At 40.8% G+C, this 20,674-nt stretch overlaps 1 protein-coding gene across 3 annotated transcripts in view; it reads left to right on the top strand.

Moving 5' to 3' along the window:
* GGCT (gamma-glutamylcyclotransferase) overlaps positions 1–20,674 on the top strand; it is a 63,935-nt gene that overhangs the window by 35,875 nt on the left and 7,386 nt on the right. For 2 of the 3 annotated variants that reach the window (XM_057304411.1, XM_057304413.1), the window contains exons 3-4: positions 11,077–11,141; positions 17,918–18,038. In XM_057304411.1, the coding sequence (XP_057160394.1) occupies positions 11,077–11,141; positions 17,918–18,038 (186 nt within the window). Of the gene's footprint in view, positions 1–11,076; positions 11,142–17,917; positions 18,039–18,527; positions 18,783–20,674 lie in introns of those variants that run through there. The other variant, XM_026508686.4, reaches the window with a different exon arrangement.

Genomic DNA, 20,674 nt, shown 5'->3' with positions numbered 1-20,674 from the left:
GGCGCCCCTCTCGTGGTTTTGATTTGTGTGTACCTGAGGATTAGTGACGATGAGCATCTTTTCACGTGTCTGTTGCCCATTTGTATGCCTTCTTTGCATGTCTGTATAGATCCTCTCCCCATTTTTGAATCAGATTATTTGTTTTTTTGGTGTTGAGTTATAAGTTGTTTATGTATTTTGGATATTAACCCCTTATTGGATAGATAGATCATTTGCAAATATCTTCTCCCATTCAGTAAGTTGCTTTTTTTGTCTTGATGATGGTTTCTTTCACTGTGCAAAATCTTGTTACTGTGGTGTAGTCCCAGTAGTTTAATTTTGCTTTTGTTTCCTTTGCCTGAGGAGACATATCTAGAAAAATGTTTCTACAGCCAATGTCAGAGAAATTACTGCCTATATTTTCTTGTAGGAGTTTTATGGTTTAGGTCTGAGATTTAGGTCTTTCATCCATTTTGAATTTATTTTTGTGTATGGTGTAAGAAAGTGGACCAGTTTCATTCTTTTGCATGTAGCTATTCAGTTTTCCCAGCATCATTTGTTGAAAAGACTGTCTTTTCCCTGGCATATATTCTTGCCTCCTGTGTCGTAGATTAATCAACCATATAAGCTTGGGGTTGTCTGGGCTCTGTCTCCTGTTCCATTAATCTGTGTGTCTATTCTTACGCCGGTACCATACTGTTTTGCTTACTATAGCTATGTGGTATAACTTGAAATCTGGGATCTTTTGTGCTTCCATACAAATTTTAGAATTATTTGTTCTAGTTCTCTGAAAAATGCTGTTGGTATTTTGACAGGGATTGTATTAAATCTGTAGATTGCTTTGGGTAGTATGGACATTTTAACAAGATTGTTTCTTCCAATCCATGAGCATTGAACCAGAAACAAATAATCTTTCCTATAAATATGGGAGAATTCAAGAAAAGAAAACTATTTAATTCTGTATGCTGTAGGTCTACTGACTTGACTATTTTGATTTAAAAACAGTAATATGTTTTCTCTGTTTTTAACAAGAAAAAAAATAAAAATAATAATGGTAACTAATAGTCTAGCTTTTGCAAGACCTGGATTTATTTATTCATGGAAAGTCTTACTAATCTGAACTTCCTAAATCATTTACTAGTCTTGCTCTTCAGATAAGCTTATGTTACTGATTATTTGATGATATAAAAATGTTAAGAAATGCATATGCCCAACTACACTGAGTTATAATTAGATTTTTTAAAAGATTTGCTTTTAAGAATTTCAAACAGTGTTAAAGCCTATTTAGAACGAATTACTCCACTGCCACATAAAATTCATAATATCACCTCTCTGACAATATTTGATGGCAACAGCAATTGTATTATTCTATAGCCTCAGCTTAAATCGTAATACCAAGATCCTAAATTGACTTTGAGACCTAGGACTAATTGAATCAATTAATAAATAATCTTTGGATGCCCGATTTCTTAGCAGATCAAAATTCCAAAAAGAATATAAAAACAGGCGAGCATAGTTTTAATATATCTGCCGTTGCCTCCTACTTTTATTCTTTAGAGAGTGACCATGAGTTAGTAGATTACTAAGTGACATACCAATGCCTTTGGGTCATATGAGCATGCATGATACCATTTGCCACACTAAGGACTTGCAGAATGAATGAATGAATGTGGAATTGTGTTTACAGTACACAACCAGGTGTCCTTGTAGAGCTGGTCTGCTAAGGTACTTGAGTATGGCCGAGTGTGCTCAGTTACTTCCCTCCCAGTTTTCTCTGCACCTGAGAGGGAACAGAAGTTAACTTTTTTGGTTAAAAGCTGTCATAAAATGAGTACCTAAATAGTATTTGCAAAGAGATACAAATATGTAAGGTGATGGGTATGTTTCATTGGGTTTTCAAGGAAATTGCTGTAGTTTTCTTAAGATGGTCAATTCAATGTTTATGTTTTATCTTCTAAAGCTATAAATTTATCACTTAACTATATGTGTATGTCTAAACATATACATCTAGTCATGTGGATTAACACAGTTTGTGAATGATAAAAAACCGTTCAGGAAAAGATGATCTTTGAATATCCTTCACTTTGCTTTTGTCATGATTCGGGATCATTTTTGAACAAAAATTCTTCACTTCTGAGAAAGTTAGGATTCTTTGGAATCATCGTTGCTTTTTACTGTTTTTATTATAAATTGTCCATCTGACAGAGATTGTCGTAACTTTTCTATTTTTAGGTACCTATCATTTGTGCTCTTATCTTTATGTATGTTCCTATCTCACCTGATAACTCTTTTATTTCCCATCTTCAAGCTCTAATTCAAGATGGTAAAACTGTTAAGATACCTTCTGCAATCTTGACACTCTTTAGGTGGCTACAGAGTAGCACCGTCTTTTGTCTCTTTACCTTATCAAGGAGAGATACTAGAGATAAATAGACATGTTTGGCTTTTCCATATTTCTCTTAGCCGAATCACTCCAGGAGCTACCTAAAACCCACGTTCCAGAGTCCCTGTCCCTCCCCCCCCCCCCCGCCCCGCCTTGGGAACCAGATGTCAAACAGGCCTTTTCCTTTCCTGAGCAGACATTATAGCAACTCCTGACTTTAGGCAACCTGACCATGCTAAATCCTTTGCAGTGTTTGTACAGAAAAGGCAAGTGCTGTGCAAAAGCTGGAAATGCATCACAAGCCTATGGCCTACCTTGGATAGGTTTCTGTACCTTGTTCCTTGCTGTGGCTAAAACAGTTAAACCTCAGGAGGAATTATTCTAGCTCTACTTCTCACCCACTGCCCTCATCAAATTTGTCCTTCAAACCTAACTGCTTCAAAACAATGCACAGTTATCTGCATTTTACCTGTGACACCTTTTCATTGTCCACTTCCCATGTAATTGTCAAGCACCACTCCAACCTCAGTAATCCAATCTAAGGAAACCCATCTAATAACTGCCCGCCCTCTTAATAAAAGTGAATCCCATGACTACTGAACCACTATTCAAACTCTTAACATTCACCCTCCTGACTGATATTCCCTTGGCAATGCTGATATATTATTTTTTCATGGTTCTGATTTTAAAAATGATCAAAGTACATTCTGTGCCGCATAAATTGTAGCTTCAGAACTCTCTGCCTCTCAACAAGAACATGCCATCCCTTTAAAGATTTAAGAATTCAAAACACCCTGATAGTAGATATGCCTTTGGATCGTTCAAGATCTCGGCATGTTTTGAAAGCAAATGGGTTTTCTAACTTCCTTGGGCACCTGAATCAAAGATGGAAAATGAATTAATAACTAACTAGGGGCAAGACAACACTTGAAAGAAGTATTATTTTAAAAATACTGTTAAAAATACTACTCAAATACTACTACAAATACAGACTAATAATACTTTTGAAGCTAAAGGAAGTGCCCCAGCCATCTACTATGCAAAACCAACAGCCCTTACTGATTTTCCCATGATTGTTATTATAGGGAGAGCTACTTAATATGATTTCATCAATCCGGAAGGATTTATTTGAATACAATGATCTGCCCCTACAGAAGGAAAAAAGGTGATAACTATATCTAAACTCTCATGCAGAGCTTTGGGTTTTGGACTTCCCGTGATGGCCACCGGGTGGCTCCCAAGTACACCTGCAAACCTTTATGACATTGGTTACAGGGAAGCATCTGCGATGATGCCAAGGATGAATTCATCTAAAATGCAAAAGTATGGTTGGGGAAGTTTTACCTGAGGCCCAATATGTGCCTGAAACTTCCTTTGTCTATAAGTATCAAAATCCAGGAAGAACTGTAAAGAAAGGGCAAAGTTCAGAATCCCACCTAAAGATTCACTTAAACATTTACAAGTGGATTCATTCTTTTTTTTTTTTTTTTAAGATTTTATTTATTTATTTGAGAGAGAGAGAAAACAAGCAGGGGGCACTGCAGAGAGAAAGAGAGAAGCAGGCTTCCCGTTGAGCAGGGCGCCTGATGTGGGGCTCAATCCCAGGATGCTGGGATCATGACCTGAGCCAAAGGAAGGTGCTTAGCCAAGCGACTGAGCCACCCAGGTGCCCCACAAGCGGATTCATTCTATTGCCCAAGTGATAAAATTTTAAATATGTTCCAATAGTAGAATTTTCTTACAGTTTTTCTTATTGGGACAAACACTTTATTCTGCTAAAAGGATAATACTTTAATTGATTCTAAAAAACAAACTTGGGATTTTGGGTTTTTTTACCCAAAAGGAGGAGCTTACAGTTTCTATACTTAAGGATCTATGTAGAATCTTTGAATAAAACAGAAACTTTATTGTCCATTTTATCTCCAAAGTGTTAGAAAGGTAAAACTTAACTAATGATATTTTAAAATCAAAACTGTTAAAAATTTCTAGAAGAGCTTAACCTTTCTTGACCTAAAGATCAAGAAATAATCTGATGGTAATGTGATGTACACTATAAAAATCTCAAACTCTCACCACAGGAAATTCATATAAGAAGACCCATGGGGGGGGGGGTGGCGCCTGGCTCAGTTGGTGGAGCATGTGACTCTTGATCATGGGGTTGTGAGTTCAAGCCCCATGTCAGGCATAGTTTACTTAAAAAGAAAAGGAAGAAGAAGAAGATTGATGAGGCTCAGATTGACTCCTTCTCCAACAGTCTTTGCCTTGTTACAATCCAATCTTGTCAGCTATTGTCAAAATTAACACCAGGTACTCAATCACATGCCCAGCAGGTGCAAGCTGCACTTGGAAAATGATGACATCAGATACATTCCTACATGATATAAAACCAGGAAACTGGGAATACTGAGAAGGATGTCAAGACATCAGCCTTGGAGAGGTCATATCACGGACTTTGAACTGTCCATTGCTCTTAAACTCTAGGGTATATACTCAATGGATTCACGATTTCCACTCTAAACATGCTCAGGATTCTACAACCTGGACATTCAATCCCATTGAAGATATATAACCCTGAGGCTTAGTAAAAAGCTTTTAGAAGCACAAAGCTCTGGAAATAGATAGCTACTCCAAGATTTATGAATCAAAGCAATGATATGAGGTGTAGACAGTTTCTACCCCAGGCTTCCAGATTAAGATCTGTGGTTAGGATTCATATTTTGTTATTTGTCTCCTCCTTTATTACTTATATGCTTTCTTCTGTGTGGGTCAAAGGGTGAGATTATAAAATAACTGCCATAGTCCTGTTTATTTTCCCTCAGCTATCTTCTCTCCCATAAACTCTTGGAACTCCCTAATTCACCTACCTCAAACAATTGCAATGGCTGCCAATTTTAATAATGGATGGATTTGTCAATGGCTTTAGACTCCTCTAATAAGACCCCCCAGCATCTATACATCTTAACTGAACCCTTGGCCTCTAACCACTAGCTGCTGTTACTGAAATCTACATAAGCTTCAAAGGAACTCAAGGAATATGAGGGATTTAAAAAAATTAAAAAAAAGACAGACAAGAGACTTATTCGCCTGGTTGGGTCTAAGCCAACTAAGAAACTTGGATACAAACTGGGTTTCAAATGTTTCTTATTTTATTTGTGATTGTTCTCATACTTTGTGAGCTCCTCTATTGTCTGATATCCAGTTACTTAAAAACCACTCTGAGCTATTATCTCAAGGCAACATCCAGTGGGTGCTACTGCATCAGGAAGACACTAAAGTCCTCATGGTCAGCCATGGTGCTGGGTCTGAGTTTGACCACAAGAAGGGAGTGAGTAATTATAATGAGAGAAATGGGACAGTCCTAGTTTAACTATGGTATAGATACCAAAGGAAGGACATCAGCAGCCAATTATCAAAAATGAAAATATTTCCTACATATTCCATAGCAGAAATCACAGGATTTCTGGGGGGAAAATCACAAAGAACTATAATTGTCTATCCTGGTAATAATGCAGTCTGCTTGGGTGCAAATTGCTCCCTTGATGGTTTCAGCCAATTAGCATGCTTAAGTTCAAAACAAAACAAAAAGCTTTCTCATTGTTCCACCAACTAAGGGTTCCTGTTTTGCCTCTTTGATGACAATCTATATGTGACAAGATCTCCCCTGTATGAGTAAACGTCATCTGTGCTTTAAACTACGTGTCTGTGAGATATTCTTTGACAGTGATGATGTCCACATCCAAGATAGTCAATAAAAGCAGGGCAGATAATCTGGAAAGGGGTTAAGGATCAGCACATGCAGCGTTTGTGGTACTTGTAAGACAGGCAGGAAATAAGTAATTAATTAAAAGGGAAGATGGAGGCTAGAGAAGAAATTAGGAGTTATTAACACAAAAGTGGTATGGGAGGTATTTTAAAGTGGACTACCCACAATGCAGAAGGAAAAAGAGTGAACCATCACCAAATTATCTACACTGTCATCTAAAGGTTTGTCTGAGGAAGAGGAGTCAATGAAGAAGACTGCAGAGAGCTATCAGGGGGAAGAGGGAAGCCTGTTCACAGGGATGTCTGTGGCACAGGAGCAGAGAGTCTCCAGGAGAAGAGAATCTGTACGGTATGAAATGTAAAGAGGGTGAAGAAATTGGATTTACGAAATACAAAGTACCACTGATTTTAAGACATTATGACCTCAGAAATGTGAAAATTGTGTGTGTTAGGACTGATGAAATACAGCAGAATGTGAGCTGAAAAGAAAGCACTGGGTTTGGAAATTAGAAAGGCATTGCTTGCCTTAGAGAAATCCCTTTCATGAAACTGGTAAGTGCAGAACTGATGGCCGTGAGCTGGAGCAAAAGGGAGGTGTGGATGTAGGGACAGCACGCTGACTGCTATTTTGAGAAATTTGTGATGGGAAGATATGATGAAACTGGAGATGAGGCAGAGTTTAAAGGAAGGTAATGTTTGTATGAGGAGGAATGGAGCCTGTTTGAAACCGAAGGAGAAGAAGCTGATGGAGAGGTAGAGATTGAAGGTCCATGCAAGGCAGTGTAAAGTAGATTAGCAGAAGGAAGCACGGCTATGGAGTCAGTCTGGGCTGGATTTAAATAGTAACTTCTCTACTTACTACCCATCTGACACTTAAGCCTTCTGAGGTTGGGTCTTCTCATTTGTAAAAGTGGAGTAATTCCCCTACCTCATGTGGTTGTATGTATTAAGTGAGATTATCCACATATGTGCTTAGCACAGTAGCCAGGATATATCAAATGCTCCATAAATGGGATCTACTATTAAGAGATTAAGAGAGAGCATAATTGATTAGTCAAGTGGAGAGGGGAAATGATAGAATCAAGCTTATAGGTGGATGAATTAGCCCTGAAAAGGAAGAAGGATCCCTCTGTGGTGCTTCTAAAAGATGGCCACAAATTCTTTGATACCCCTGCCTTCAAAAGATAGAGGCTAATTCCCCTCCTCTTGAGTGTAGTTAGTGCTTAATGATTCGAATAGAATGAGGTGGAAGTGACAATGTGGAGCTTTTGAAAGGAAGTTATAAAAGGCATTGCCACGCTTCCCATGCTCATTCTCTTAGATCATTCAATCTAGGGGAAGCCAGCTGATATTTCATGAAAACATGCAATCAACCAACCCTGTGGAAAGGCCCATGTGGTCGGGGACTGAGGTCTCATGCTAACAGCCACATGAAAGATTCATGTGGGAAGTTGGTTCTCCAGCCCCAGTCAGGCTTTCAGTTGAATGCAGCCCCAGCTGATATTTTGACTGCATGAAAGACCTAAGCCAGACCGTCCCAGCTAAGCTGCTTCTAAATTCTTGACTCATGGAAACTGTGAGGTAATGAATGTTTGTTCTTTTAAGCTCTAAATTTTACGATTGTTACACAGCAGTTTGTTACCACTTCTTTCTCTGAGTAAGAAGGAAATTGAAGAATGACAGGTGAAGACATGCATGATATGGAAAAGGAGAGAAAGTAGATGCCAGACAGTCTCTCTTTCCTCTGTAAATTAAAATATGAGGGATGCTACTTGCTGAGCATTTGGTGGCTTGACAAGACTGGCAGGAGGTTGAAAGCCATACGGAAAACAGGAAAGGAAATCAACCAGGAACGCACATAAGATTGATGGTTTTCTTTTGTGCTTGTCTTCCTTTATGCCAAACCCAACCACAGAAATCACACTTGCTACTGGAACTAGATCAGACTCCACGTAATGACCTTTCAGCTCAAGTGTGAAATTCAGAGGCACTGTAGCCTGTCTGGGCCAGCCCCAGAGACTGCCGTGTGGGCAAACTGCTGACGAGCAAGTTCAAGCCTCAGAATGGCCCAGGCTCATCTTGGAGAAATACTACCTGCTGTCAAAAGTGATTTGCAGCAGCTATATAGGGCCTAGCACATTATTTATGAAGAGAGAGAGAGTATCAGAGGAAGTATTATAAGAGAAAAATCAACAAGCGTTGCGTATTCTGCAACAAACATATTGCAGTATGGGGGAAACCCACAGTCTTTTAAATGTCTCGTTTGCATTATTCTTTCATCCTCAGTCCAGTGCCGCTACCTCTTTCTTCTCTCAACTCTAGTTATTAGCAGGGGAGCCCTGGGAATCCTGATTTAGCCAGCCTTCGATCTTATCTCAGAACAGATCCAGCACATGGAAGACACTAGGCTAGGACTGCCCCCTTCTAAAGTTATACCACGTTATAGCCCTGTGTCTTTAAACCTCTAAGATCCACTAGGAATTAAGTCACAGGTCTCCTTGCAGAATGATAGGTCCTGCTCTCCTTGGGAGCTTAACTTCTCTCTGCACTGATTCTGTTTGCAAATTGGGAAGCTAAAATGTCCCTGCAAAACTGGTGCCTTTTCTACCTTATACAATCAAGTCCTTTCATTCATTCATCCTTTCACTCACTCAGTTATTCAGTTATTTAGCAACTCATTGCTGAGTGCCCACTCAATAATGGGACAGGCATGTACTAAGTGTTGGGAATCAAAAGAAGAATGTTGTGGTTTTAAGGAGGAGCAACATGGGGTGCAGGCCCGCACTAAGCACTCTATAAACATGTGCTGAATGAGTAATGGTACTTGCCCTTTGTGGGCATCTAGTCTAGTAGGGGAAGAAAGCATGTCGACAAATGATGAAAATAAAATGGTTTTAGTGCAAGAGTAAAGGAATCAATCAAGTGTTATAAACATTGAAGACTGAATCTAGCTAGAAGTTAAGAATGGCTTGATACAGGCAACAACATTAATTTGATCTTAAAGAACAGATAAAAGTTTTCCAGGAAAGTAGGAAAAGTCTTTGCAGGCAGACTGAAACTATGCACAGGGCTTATTTTTAGTGGGATTCTTTCACTCCAGCCTAATCCTACTTTGCTAGTGTAAATATTAACCAATATTTTACTGGGTTTCAGTCTTTTGACTTTATTTTTCTTTTGTTCCCTAGGCAGTGATAGCTTGGCAAAGTAGATTCAAAACAATTCTACAAAAGAGATTAATTTTGACAGAGTGAATGAAACTGATTCAAGAAAAAAGGATGTATTTTAAGTTTCTTCCTGAGAAATATTCTCATTTCTAAGCCAGATGGAAGATATTCTTCTTAAAAATGGTCTCCCTGTTACTTCTTTTTTTTTTTTTTTTTTTTTAAAGATTTTATTTATTTATTCGACAGAGATAGAGACAGCCAGCGAGAGAGGGAACACAAGCAGGGGGAGTGGGAGAGGAAGAAGCAGGCTCATAGCAGAGGAGCCCGATGTGGGGCTCGATGTGGGGCTCGATCCCGGAACGCCAGGACCACGCCCTGAGCTGAAGGCAGACGCTTAACCGCTGTGCCACCCAGGCGCCCCTCCCTGTTACTTCTAAACCTTCCTCTCTGACGCCTGGCTGAAAACCCAGGAAGCACCCTGTTCTGTGCCACACCGGTGTTTACTATCATTTGCTCACTTCGGAGAACATCAGATTTTGTACACACTAAACCAGATTGGCAGGAGGACTTGCAGCAGCCAAATGCAGTAAATCTAATTTGTCATTATCAATTCATTAGTGATTTTATATATTGAAAAAAATCTTTAATTGCATGACGGCTTGGAAAATCATATTACACCAGGGAGTAGAATTTGCTAAGCCAACGGTTTTCTCCAAACTGGAATTTAGAAAGAACTCTTCTTTGCAACAGGAAACATGAATCAGTACTGACACTTACTAAAATGTTTTAATGAGTAAGCTCAAGCATTTTGTTTCAAGAAGCTACTGGCCTAACAAGACCTGCCATTGTTATCAATGGTAATTAGGTACATTTCCATGAAGTTGTCTAACCTGTTTTATTAAGCCTGTAAACTTCTTTGACAATCTTAAAGGAACTAAAAAGGAACAAAATAAGAAGGGTGGGAAATAGAGCCAAGAAGCCGAATCTTTTTCCAATTTGAGAATTTTGGACACTATCACTTTTGCTTTCAGCCTTGCAGTCAAATTCTCATTTTTACCAGCTTGCAACCATTATTGCATTTAATAGAAGCTGATGGTTGATGGGTATTTTTAAACATGACTCTGCAGTTGCAAATTATCAGTTATCTTCAGTTTCTGGTTATCAGGTATTTAACCATCAAAGGCATGCACCATTTCCATGAGTCAATCTGTGAAAAGAGGTTATCTATCACCCACCAAACCAGTCAGTGGCAAACCAGACAGTACGAAGATTTAGAATCTTCCCTTTCTAGCTTACACTGTTGCTTGTCTTCAATTTTCTGGATAATTTAGGGTTTTATTTAATATGATTCTTTAATAGTCATCCTAAACAAATCAAGGTCAACACAGAGTGGCATTTTCCACACTCTGAGTAATATGCTTTCCACATCCAAGGGGTTCTATGACTAAAGAGGTGTGGGAAAGTCAGACAAACATGTCACCAGGTTTCTTCACTACAGGCATTCTCGGATTCCTTCATGTGGTAATAGACATCGTGAATCTCTAAAAGGAAATACAGAGTATACTGTTTTCCAGCTCATTTGACTACACAGCTGTTTTTGGATGGAGGACCATTTAGTGGGGCCATTGTCCCGAGCATCATACTTTGGAAACTATTGCTGTTCAAGTATAATTGTTTTTCTTGAACACCCCCTATTGTTAATGGAGCACCGGGCACTATAAGGAGACTCCAGGGCAGGAGCAGCATGTTAGTAATGATTGCTTTTCCCTTCCCACAACATCCACCAAGCACCTACTGGAGGCGAAGGTTCTGCCGTCATCCCTTGAAAACAGTAAGGGCATCACATCCCTTCGGTGAGTATATATGGGAACTGGAGTGACCTGTCAGGGAGACATGTCAAATCTGTTAAACTCCTCACCCTCACCTCAAATCAGAGGAAGTTGATGTCCCAGTTATCCACCAACATTATTTTTTTGTCCCCCAACCCCTACTCCTTTACCCACCAACATTCTACTGTCACTTCTCACAGCACTGATGAGAAACTCTGGAAATAGAAGGGTTTTGTTTTTGTTTTGTTTTGTGTTTTTTTTTTTTTTTGGCTTTTTCTTTTCTTTTCTTTTTAATTAAGGTAAAATTCACATAATCTAATATTAACCATCTCAAAGTGAACAACCCAGTGTCATGTAGGACATTCACAATGTTGTGCAACTACCACCTCTTTCCAGTTCCAAGCCATTTTCATCACCCCTAAATAAAACCCTGTACCCATTAAGTAGTTACTTCTCTTCCCCCTAGCCCCTGGTAACCACCAATCAACTTTCTGTTTCTATGGATTTACCAGTGCTGGATATTTCATACAAATGGAGTCATACAATCCGTGACCTTTCATGTCTGGCTTTTTTCAGTTACCATAATGGGTTTTTTTAGGTTCTCCACCATGTAGCATGTATCAGTACTTCATTCCTTTTTATGGCTGAATAATATTCCATTGTATGGATATACCACCTTTTATTTATCCATTCATCAGCTGACGGACTTTGGGTTATTTCCACCTTTGGGCTGTTGTGAGTAGTGCTGCTGTGAATATCCGTGCACAAGTAAGTGTTGGAGTCCCTGTTTTCAGTTTGTTTGGTTATATACCTAGGAGTGGAATTGTTGGATCATGGAAATAAAATTCTAAAGCATATGGTTTCTAATAAAATTCATATGATTTAGCTAGCGTGAGACAGTTTTTAATGCATCTAAAAAAGATGCATGTAAAATGCACTACCCTCAGGAAGCTTAGAGGATGACTTACTGAAGCAAGTTTCTCCTCCACACAAAACATACCTATTTCTCTCATGAACAACTGTCATTTTTAGCGAGCCATCTGAGTTTCTGTTACTCAGCTATCTAGAGTTTCTGTTGTTTTCTCAGCCAATAAGCATTTAACAAAGACAATAAGTAGAGATGCCTTTTGGGAGCTCTATTATTGGGATGTGTTGTATTCATGTGAAAGCAGAAAATAATGAGGAAGAAAAAAGGTTGACACCAGCACTAGATCAGCTATTCTGGAAAGATTCCCAAACATCCAGAGTTGTTTTACAGTCAAGTAAAATGCTTCATTTGAGTGTATGTCTCTGAGAAGTGTTAATTGTTGATTAAATATTGTTGAATAGACTGAAAACATGAAATCCAAGCACATTAATTAAGCAGAGAGTTCAAGCATAGTTCTCACTTTCCATAAATGTTTCCAAATGCTTAATCTAGGCCTCACTCCAAAGCCATTCTTCCTATGGGGACATGGAGAAAACCTTGGCTCTCCTCTAATTATTATACATGATATTAAGACTTTACTGAGTTTAAATTACCAGGAAGAAAAGAATGAGGTCTATCACCAAGGGAAACATTGGGATTCTCACTAAAGTAAATCTACATTCTAAAGTGTTATTGCTTCTATTACAGCTATTATTGGCAGTAGAAACATGCAGCACTATTCTTCCTTTATGTTTTAATTTCAGTTGAACTTAAAGTGTTACAAATAATATGGACATATAAACTGAGGAGATGAGTATATTAATTATGATTCAGTTTATCCAACTTTAACATTAATAGTAGTAAATCTTGGGATTGGTACATCTTGATCTAATGTAGCTACGGTAAATGACATGGAGACGGCTGAATTGCTGTATTTCCAGAACCTCTTGGAAGGGACTTCAGGTTGTCAGTAGGATCTAGCAGGTCATTGTCCTAGAATATATGTGTGGCCTTCCCCTAAACCAGACTGGGAAAATATTCTAGGTCTTATATCCACGGGCATCCCACAGGACAAAGAGGGACTATCCAGATAGACACATTGAGATTCTGCCACTGCAGGCCTCTCAGAATGGGGTTGTACCCTTCCACAGAGCAAGGCTGACCTGCTCTGGCCTAATTATCTGACCTGTTGAGAGGCAGACCCAACTGGGAATGTGTTTGCTGGTTCTGCTTTTATTTTGGACAATTTATTTAATCACCCTCTTTTTACCCTCCTGACATTAGATCTCCAGATTCTGACTTAAAATTCCATAGGATATGAATTTAATAATATATGTATTTTTAAATAATAAAAGTAATACAGGAATACATGCTTGAACATGAAAAAAATACTGAAGAATACAGAGTGAAGAAAATGAAAGCTCTTTGTCCAACCTGCTTCCCTATACCCCAGCCCTCCAATTCCGTTCCCTTCCCACAGGTAAGCACTGTTAGCAGTTTGGTGCATGCCTTTCCAAAGTGTATGGTTATAGATATAAATACATATAGAGATAAGCACTCTTTTTTTACTAAGCACTAAAAAACTGTATTGGAACCACTTTCCAGGGTTAATCTCAAAACAAGAATACAGATTCTCTGTCAAGCATCCTGAGAAATTACTGCCTACCAGAATTTTACTTTTTTTTCCCCCAGAACACTTCTGATTTAATATATTCTGGCAGGCTTCCCAGTCATGTGGCCATGAGCTGGGAGGAGATATAAATATAAATACCATTATGGCTAATAAAATATATGAAGAATCCTGTATGTTAAAGCATTAGTATGAATTTTTAAATCTTAAATCAGAGCTGAAGGACATATGCCTCTCAGTAAGTCAAGGAAAGCCGGAAAAAAAAAATAGAGAAAAAAGGGTTTGGGAGTCTCTGTGAAGGGTAGGGGAGATTTTGACTCTGATTCGATTAATCAGGAAATATTTATTATTTATCTATGCTGTGGTAAGCACTGTAGGTGTTCAAGAAGATAAGATGTAGTCCCTGCCTCCACAGGGCTTACCATCAGTGGGAAATCAGACTGGCCAAATAGAATGGAATCAGATAAGAAAAAGCTTTCACAAGAGCTTGAACTTGATCAAGTAGTAAACGCCAGCCAGCCTCACAAGGTTTCTGCACAAAGGAGTGATACGATAAAAGCAAATTAAAAGAATGTCTTTGGGGGTGCCTGGGTGGCTCAGTTGATTAAGTGTCTGCCTTCATCTGGGGTCACTGATCCTGGGATCCCAGGGTCCTGGGATTGAGCCCTGTTTCAGGCTCCCTGCTCAGCAGGGAGTCTCCTTCTCCCTCTCCCTCTGTCCCTTCCCCCAACTCATGCATGTGCTCGCTCGCTCTCAAATAAATAAAATCTTTAAAAAAAAAAAAAAAAGACTTCTAGACTTGTCTCCCCTTCCTTAAGATGAACCCACTTACTCCACTGAAATTGAACTATTTACCATTCCCCCAACCCCTTCTGTGCTGTCCTCATGAGATCCCCCACCTCTACCCCATCTCCAGAGAAAAGCAGAGTCAGGGAAAACAGCTAGGAAGCGGTTGCAATAATCCAGGTGTGGGCTGATGCCACCAGGGAGAGGTAGTGAGTGTGAGAATGCAGAGGATGGCTGATGGCAGCAGATCTTCCTGATTGGACACAGGGTTTGAAAGAAAGAGATGAGTCAAAGGTACTCATTTTAGGCTTGAGGCAGCAAACCCAATTCCTTCTCCATAACTGCTTATCCCTCATCCTTGCAGTTGTTGGAGGGTGTATTTATTTCCTACTGCCCAACCTGGGACCACATATAATTAATGATCTCTCTATACTTTAGGTCACTAGTATATATTTATTTAAAATAATACAGGTAGAGCAAAATACTTGGGAGCTAGAAGGATTCAAGACACACTCTAAAATGTTGTGGGATTAAAAATGCCGCATTTCACATAACCTATGTGCATTTAATAGAACCTTTCATTTCATTATTAGTGTGGTTTGGAATATAAGGCTTATGAGACTATCTTGTGAAAACCAAAGTGAGAAATTCGGCTGGGTCCAGTAACAACTGGAGCCAGGGACCTCAGTGAGCTCAGGGCTTGGATTTCTCTAGCTCCATTCTCTCCTTAGGTGTGGTCTGCTTTTTTCTCAGTCACTCAGGTCACCTGCCTCCTCTACCCATTCCATCTGACACCAGGTCTGAGACCACGAGGCTTCACAGTTTGAGAAATCTGGGAATCAGTACCCAGGAATGACTAGAATCAGAGGGTTTGGCTGTTAAACTATGTGCCTGTCATTGCTAGCTACAACCTGGGGCAAGTGAGTTAACCTTCTGCACCTCAGTCTCTTCAACTGTAAAATGAGAATAATCTTAGTACTATCCCCATAGGGCTATTTTCAGGATTAAATGAGTCAATATATATGAGTTTAGATTGGTGCCTGGCATTTGTAAGTGCTCAGTGAATGTTAACTATTAACCAAGCTTTGGTTAAATTTGGAAGAACAAAACCCTTGCTCTCTTTTGCTTTAGCCAACAGGGGTCAGTACACAGCAATCTACACAGCTAAATAAAATGCTTAAGGGACGTAAAAAAAAAGATTTTCAGTGTTTGAGGAAACACCAGTGCTTCAGAAAATTTTTGTAAAATGGTGTTAAGAAAAATCAGTCACCATAAAATTAAGCAATGAGTGAGAAACATAGGAAGAGAAAAAAGGTGAAAATAATTAAATAATACATTTAGAACGTCTAAAAGCAATTTAAAATGCAGAAGGCCATTTTCAGTGGGAATACTCCAAAGCAGAGGCCTTGGGGATTCATGACGCAGTAGAGCACTACTGCCAACAAGAGCAGCTTGCTCACTGAAGTAACCAAGTACGTATTTCAATTTCTACCTTGATGCATGGGGGATGGGAGAGGGCAAGGACCATCCTATGTTCCGATTACGTAACAACGTTATTGCTTATTGAGTGCTCACTGTATGCCAAGTGCTTTACACACATCACATCACCATATTTCTTTTTTGACTCTTTAACATGAAAATGTGGAAATATATAGGAGAGGATAGAATAATAAAATGAACATCCATATACACATCAATCAATTGAACAGTCAACACTTTTCATATTTAAATTTTTCTAAATTATTTAAAAATATAGATATCAAACATTTTACCCCAAAATACATTAATATGTATATCTAAAAATAGAGACATTTTTCCAAATAAGCACGCTATTATCATACCTAATAAAAAAGCAATTGTTTAATAGCCTCTCTTGCCCTAGTTCGTATTCAGATTTAATTGTCCCCAAAATCTTTTTTTTTTTTAAAGGCAACTCTTTTTTTTTTTTTAATATTTTTTATTTATTTATTTGACGGAGAGAGAGACAGCCAGCGAGAGAAGGAACACAAGCAGGGGGAGTGGGAGAGGAAGAAGCAGGCTCCCAGCGGAGGAGCCTGATGTGGGACTCGATTCCAGAACGCTGGGATCACGCCCTGAGCCGAAGGCAGACGCCTAATGACTGAGCCACCCAGGCGCCCGCCAAAATCTTTTATATCTGGTTTATTGAACCAGAACCAAGGACAAGCCATTGCATGTAGTTATTATGTCTCTTAGGTTTCTTTTAATCTGGAACAGCCTGCTCTCAGTCCTGTTGTTTTTTGTTTTTTGTTTTTTACAATTACACTGACTTAATTTAAGAGACAGCCAAATTTGTTTGGCAGGGTGTCCTACCATTTGTTCAGAATTTTTCTGATTGTTTCCTCTTGGTGTCATTTTATTCTTCTATCCTTGTAGTTCCTGGTTGAGCTTGATTATACAGAAGTGAAAGAATTTGGGAACAAATACTTCACAGACAATACTGGGGCTTTATATTGTATCACATTTGGAGGCACATAACGTCAGATTGGTTCGCTTTTAGTGATTATAAAATTGATCTAGGTTAAAATGGAAGGGACCAGATTCCTTCATTTTCATTATGTTTTTCTTCTGACTACAGCTAGCAATCCCTGGAGGATAATTTGGCCCTAAGTGAATATTCTGTTCCCTGTCACCCTTTCACCAAATGGTTTCATTGATGATCCTGGAATGAATCTGTTATTTCATTAGGGGCTACAGTATGGTGATTTTCTAATTCTATCATTCATCTTACATTATTTAGCTGGCATACTTTTATAAAGAGAACTGTTTCCTCATCAACTGGGACTATTTGGTTACCCTGAAATACAGATGCAAGTAGAAGGGCAGGAAAAATGTTTAATTTATTTTCTTAAATTACCACTTTTCAGAGTAAAGAGTTGCTGTAATAGTTAGCATGGCAAATGAGGCTTTTAAAAATTGTTTTCTATATTTGGTTTACTCTTTTGGTGAGACTTTGATGTTTGACATTTTCAATCGATTTCAGTCATTCTTCTTAGGCTCAAATTGTTCTAATTTTGGCCAGTGGGCATTCCTTCAAGCTGGCTCCCATGTCCTTTTGAAAGGACCTCGTTTTTCTTGGATACTTCCAGACTTTACTGTCACAAGATGTCACAAGATGTCCCAAGCTTTCCTATTCATTCCCAGCTTTTGACCTGGCATAAACCATTTCTCCAAGGAGCCCTGGGACCTTTTAGTGAAAAGTGGTATTTAGAGATCAAAATCTGGGTGCCAAGGATGACCACTGCCCTGAGTTCAAATTTATATTTTCATTTCAAAGTTAACAATATAAGGTTTTATTTCTTGTTTTTATACTTTTATATCTTATTTTACACTGGAGTTTTTGCACCTAATATCATTAACAAAATTATTCTTTAAATACTTAAACCAACCCTGTGAGATAGGGGATCATAAGTTATATAACTGTGATCATAATTTATGTTAAAATCTCTATTTTACGAGGAGGAAACCGATGAGAGGTGCCCAACCTTACGTGGCTGGTAAATGGCAGCGTCGGGATTTGAACCTGGCACGCTACTTCCTCCTGGAAGGGAGCCGGAGACCTTCGGAGGGGCTTCTCCACGTAAGTGATCCGGGATGGGGATGCGAGAACCAGCATATGGAGGAATTGACCCGTCGCGACCGACTGCTTCAAATCGGGAGGGCAGGGCGGGCGCGAGCTCTCTAAAGAGCACGAAACGCCAGGGAACCACACATGCACCAGCTGAAGGTGGGAAAACTGGTTAGGACCCCACGCGGCGTAACCCCTAAACCGAACCCACCCGACCTGACCCGCCTCCGCGTAGCGCCCGCCCAGCCACCCACCCACCAATCATAGGGAGCCTTGAGCTTCGGGGCGGGACAACAGAGGAGCATGTCCAATGAAAAATCGGCTCCCGGTCGCCTCAGGGCTGAGCATTTCAGAATCCTAAATGGAGAGCAGAGAGGAGGTGGCGGGCTTGGCCAATCATAGGGGGAGACTCCACATTTGGGACCGGCAGCCAATCAGAAGAGAGGTCGCTGCCAATCAGAAGAGCGGTCGCCGCCGACTCGCCCGGCCCACGCTTCCCGCCTTTCCGCTAACTCCGGAAGCCCAGTCTCGTTAGCCACAGGAGTTGGGACACTCACAGTCGTCTCCTCACAGTCTTCCCGCCGACCCCGGGGCCGCGCGGGTGTCTGGTGGAACATGGCGAACTCGGGCTGTGAGGACCTCCGGGGCCAGGAGGGGGAGAGTTTTCTGTACTTCGCCTACGGTAGCAATCTGCTGACTGAGCGGATCCACCTCCGAAACCCGTCGGCCGCGTTCTGCTGCGTGGCCCGCCTGCAGGTCAGTGCTGCCGCGTGCGGCCCCTGCAGCGTCGTGCCCACCCTGCTGACGAGGGGCAGGAATTTGAGAAGTCGCTTTCTCGGGGCTGGGAATGCACTTCTTGCCGATAAGAGGACGTCGGGGCTGTCTTCGTCGTCTGGCTTCTGCCCTCCTGGGCAAGCCCGCCTCGCCCCCACAGCACTGTGCCCGCCCGGCGGCTGTGCGTCCCGCCGCCCGCCCCCTCACCCCCGGGCTCCCTGAGCCCCCCTGCTAACTTGCCCCGGGAGGCTCGTTCTGCCCAGACCTGGCCGCCTCTCTTGCCCACCGACTTAGGGGCGCGCTCACAGCATCCGCTCGCCTGGTGCCTCCCAGACGCCTTCTCTGCCCCAAGTCAGGGAATCCGTTGCTTTCTCTTCCCCATCACACCTTCGCTATAGGGCTTGTCAGCTGGTATTGTAAAACTCCGTTCACCTGTGTGTTTGCTCCTGATGAGAGAGGTCCTGAAAGCTGGCACCGTGTCGTAATCATAGTAAGAGTTGTGCTCAGTTAAGTCAGGTGGCTGGCTGAACCGTGACCCACCTTGGTGAAAGTCATTGCTCTTCAGGGCCGCCTGGCTGGCTCAGTCAGAGGAGCATGGGACTCTTGGTCTCAGCGTCTGAGTTCGAGCCAAGCCACACGTTGGGCTTAGAGATTACTTAAATAAATAAAAAAGAATAATTGCTCTTCAGTACAGTCCATTCATTCCTTTGGTAGATTTTTTTTCCTGCAGATAAAAAAGTGATAAAGTGGGCTGCCTTGAGGACCTGTCCACGTCTATAGGAGGGACACCCCCCAAAATTATGTACAAAACCTTTTGACATTGTTGGATTAGACAAACATGGTCTCTACTGTGGTTGTCAGAGTTCTTCGTTGCAAGCAACAGAAAGTGGCTGATTTAAGCAGAAAAAGAATGCATTGAAAGACTGTTGGAGGAGTCACAGAATGACCAGGAAGGTAGGACCACAGAGCTGATAAAACAGGGAGGCATAGGGGACCCTGGCAGAGTCAGCGGGTGGAGCATGGGACTCTTGATCTCAGGGTTGTGAGTTCAAGCCCCACTTTGGATGCGGAGGCTACTTTAAAAACAAACAAAACTAAAAACAGGCAGGCATAAAGGGAGGCACAGCAACCACAACAGCCAGTATCACAGCTAGAACCAGCCCAGGAGGCCACTGGTGTGCCACTGCTGAACTTGGTAAACATGAACACTTCGTTGTGCATCACTGACTCTGCCTGCTCTGGACCTTGCCTGCTACTGTCACTACACCCCTGCAGTTCCTGAAACCTAGATGTAGCCACCACCTCCAGGGTGTAGTTTCTGCTGTCCTTGGGCACTACTAGCACTAGCTTCTAATTCAAATCCCAGGTGGGTGTCCTGTTTGGCAAACTCTTGGCCACGTGCCCATGCCCTGAGTGCAAGCAAACTGGGAGAACCAACTGCTGACATTTGAAGCCTCAAAAAATGGGAGTTGGGCTCTAGCACTTTCTACCCCCCGGACTCCTAAGGTAGGGAATTGTCCAAATGCGGAAAAGAAGTTCAGATATTTATAGTTGGGACAAGTGGAAGAGCTATCAAGCAAATGATTATTGAGTTACAGATATGCTGAGTTTAAAAAGGAGACATGTAACTTCCTCTCAGTTTTGCTGTGAACTTAAAACTGCTCTAAAAAAAGTGATGTCTTTAAAAAAAAAAACAAACCTACGAGGTGCTTTGGGAGTGTATGACTTGGGGTCCCGACCTAAGGCTTAGTAAAGCTTTTCCTGAAAATATCACTTTTAAGCTGAGACCTGAATGATTGGGCAGGGGGAGTCAGAGGAAAGAAAAGAAACAGCACATACAGATGACCTCAGGAAAGAAGCAGCTGGATCATCCA

This window comes from Ursus arctos, unplaced genomic scaffold, assembly GCF_023065955.2.
Source record: "Ursus arctos isolate Adak ecotype North America unplaced genomic scaffold, UrsArc2.0 scaffold_3, whole genome shotgun sequence".
In the NCBI taxonomy this organism is placed as follows: Eukaryota; Metazoa; Chordata; class Mammalia; order Carnivora; family Ursidae; genus Ursus; species Ursus arctos.
The sequence above is the reverse complement of the archived record's forward strand: the minus strand, read 5'-3'. Positions and strand labels throughout refer to the sequence as shown.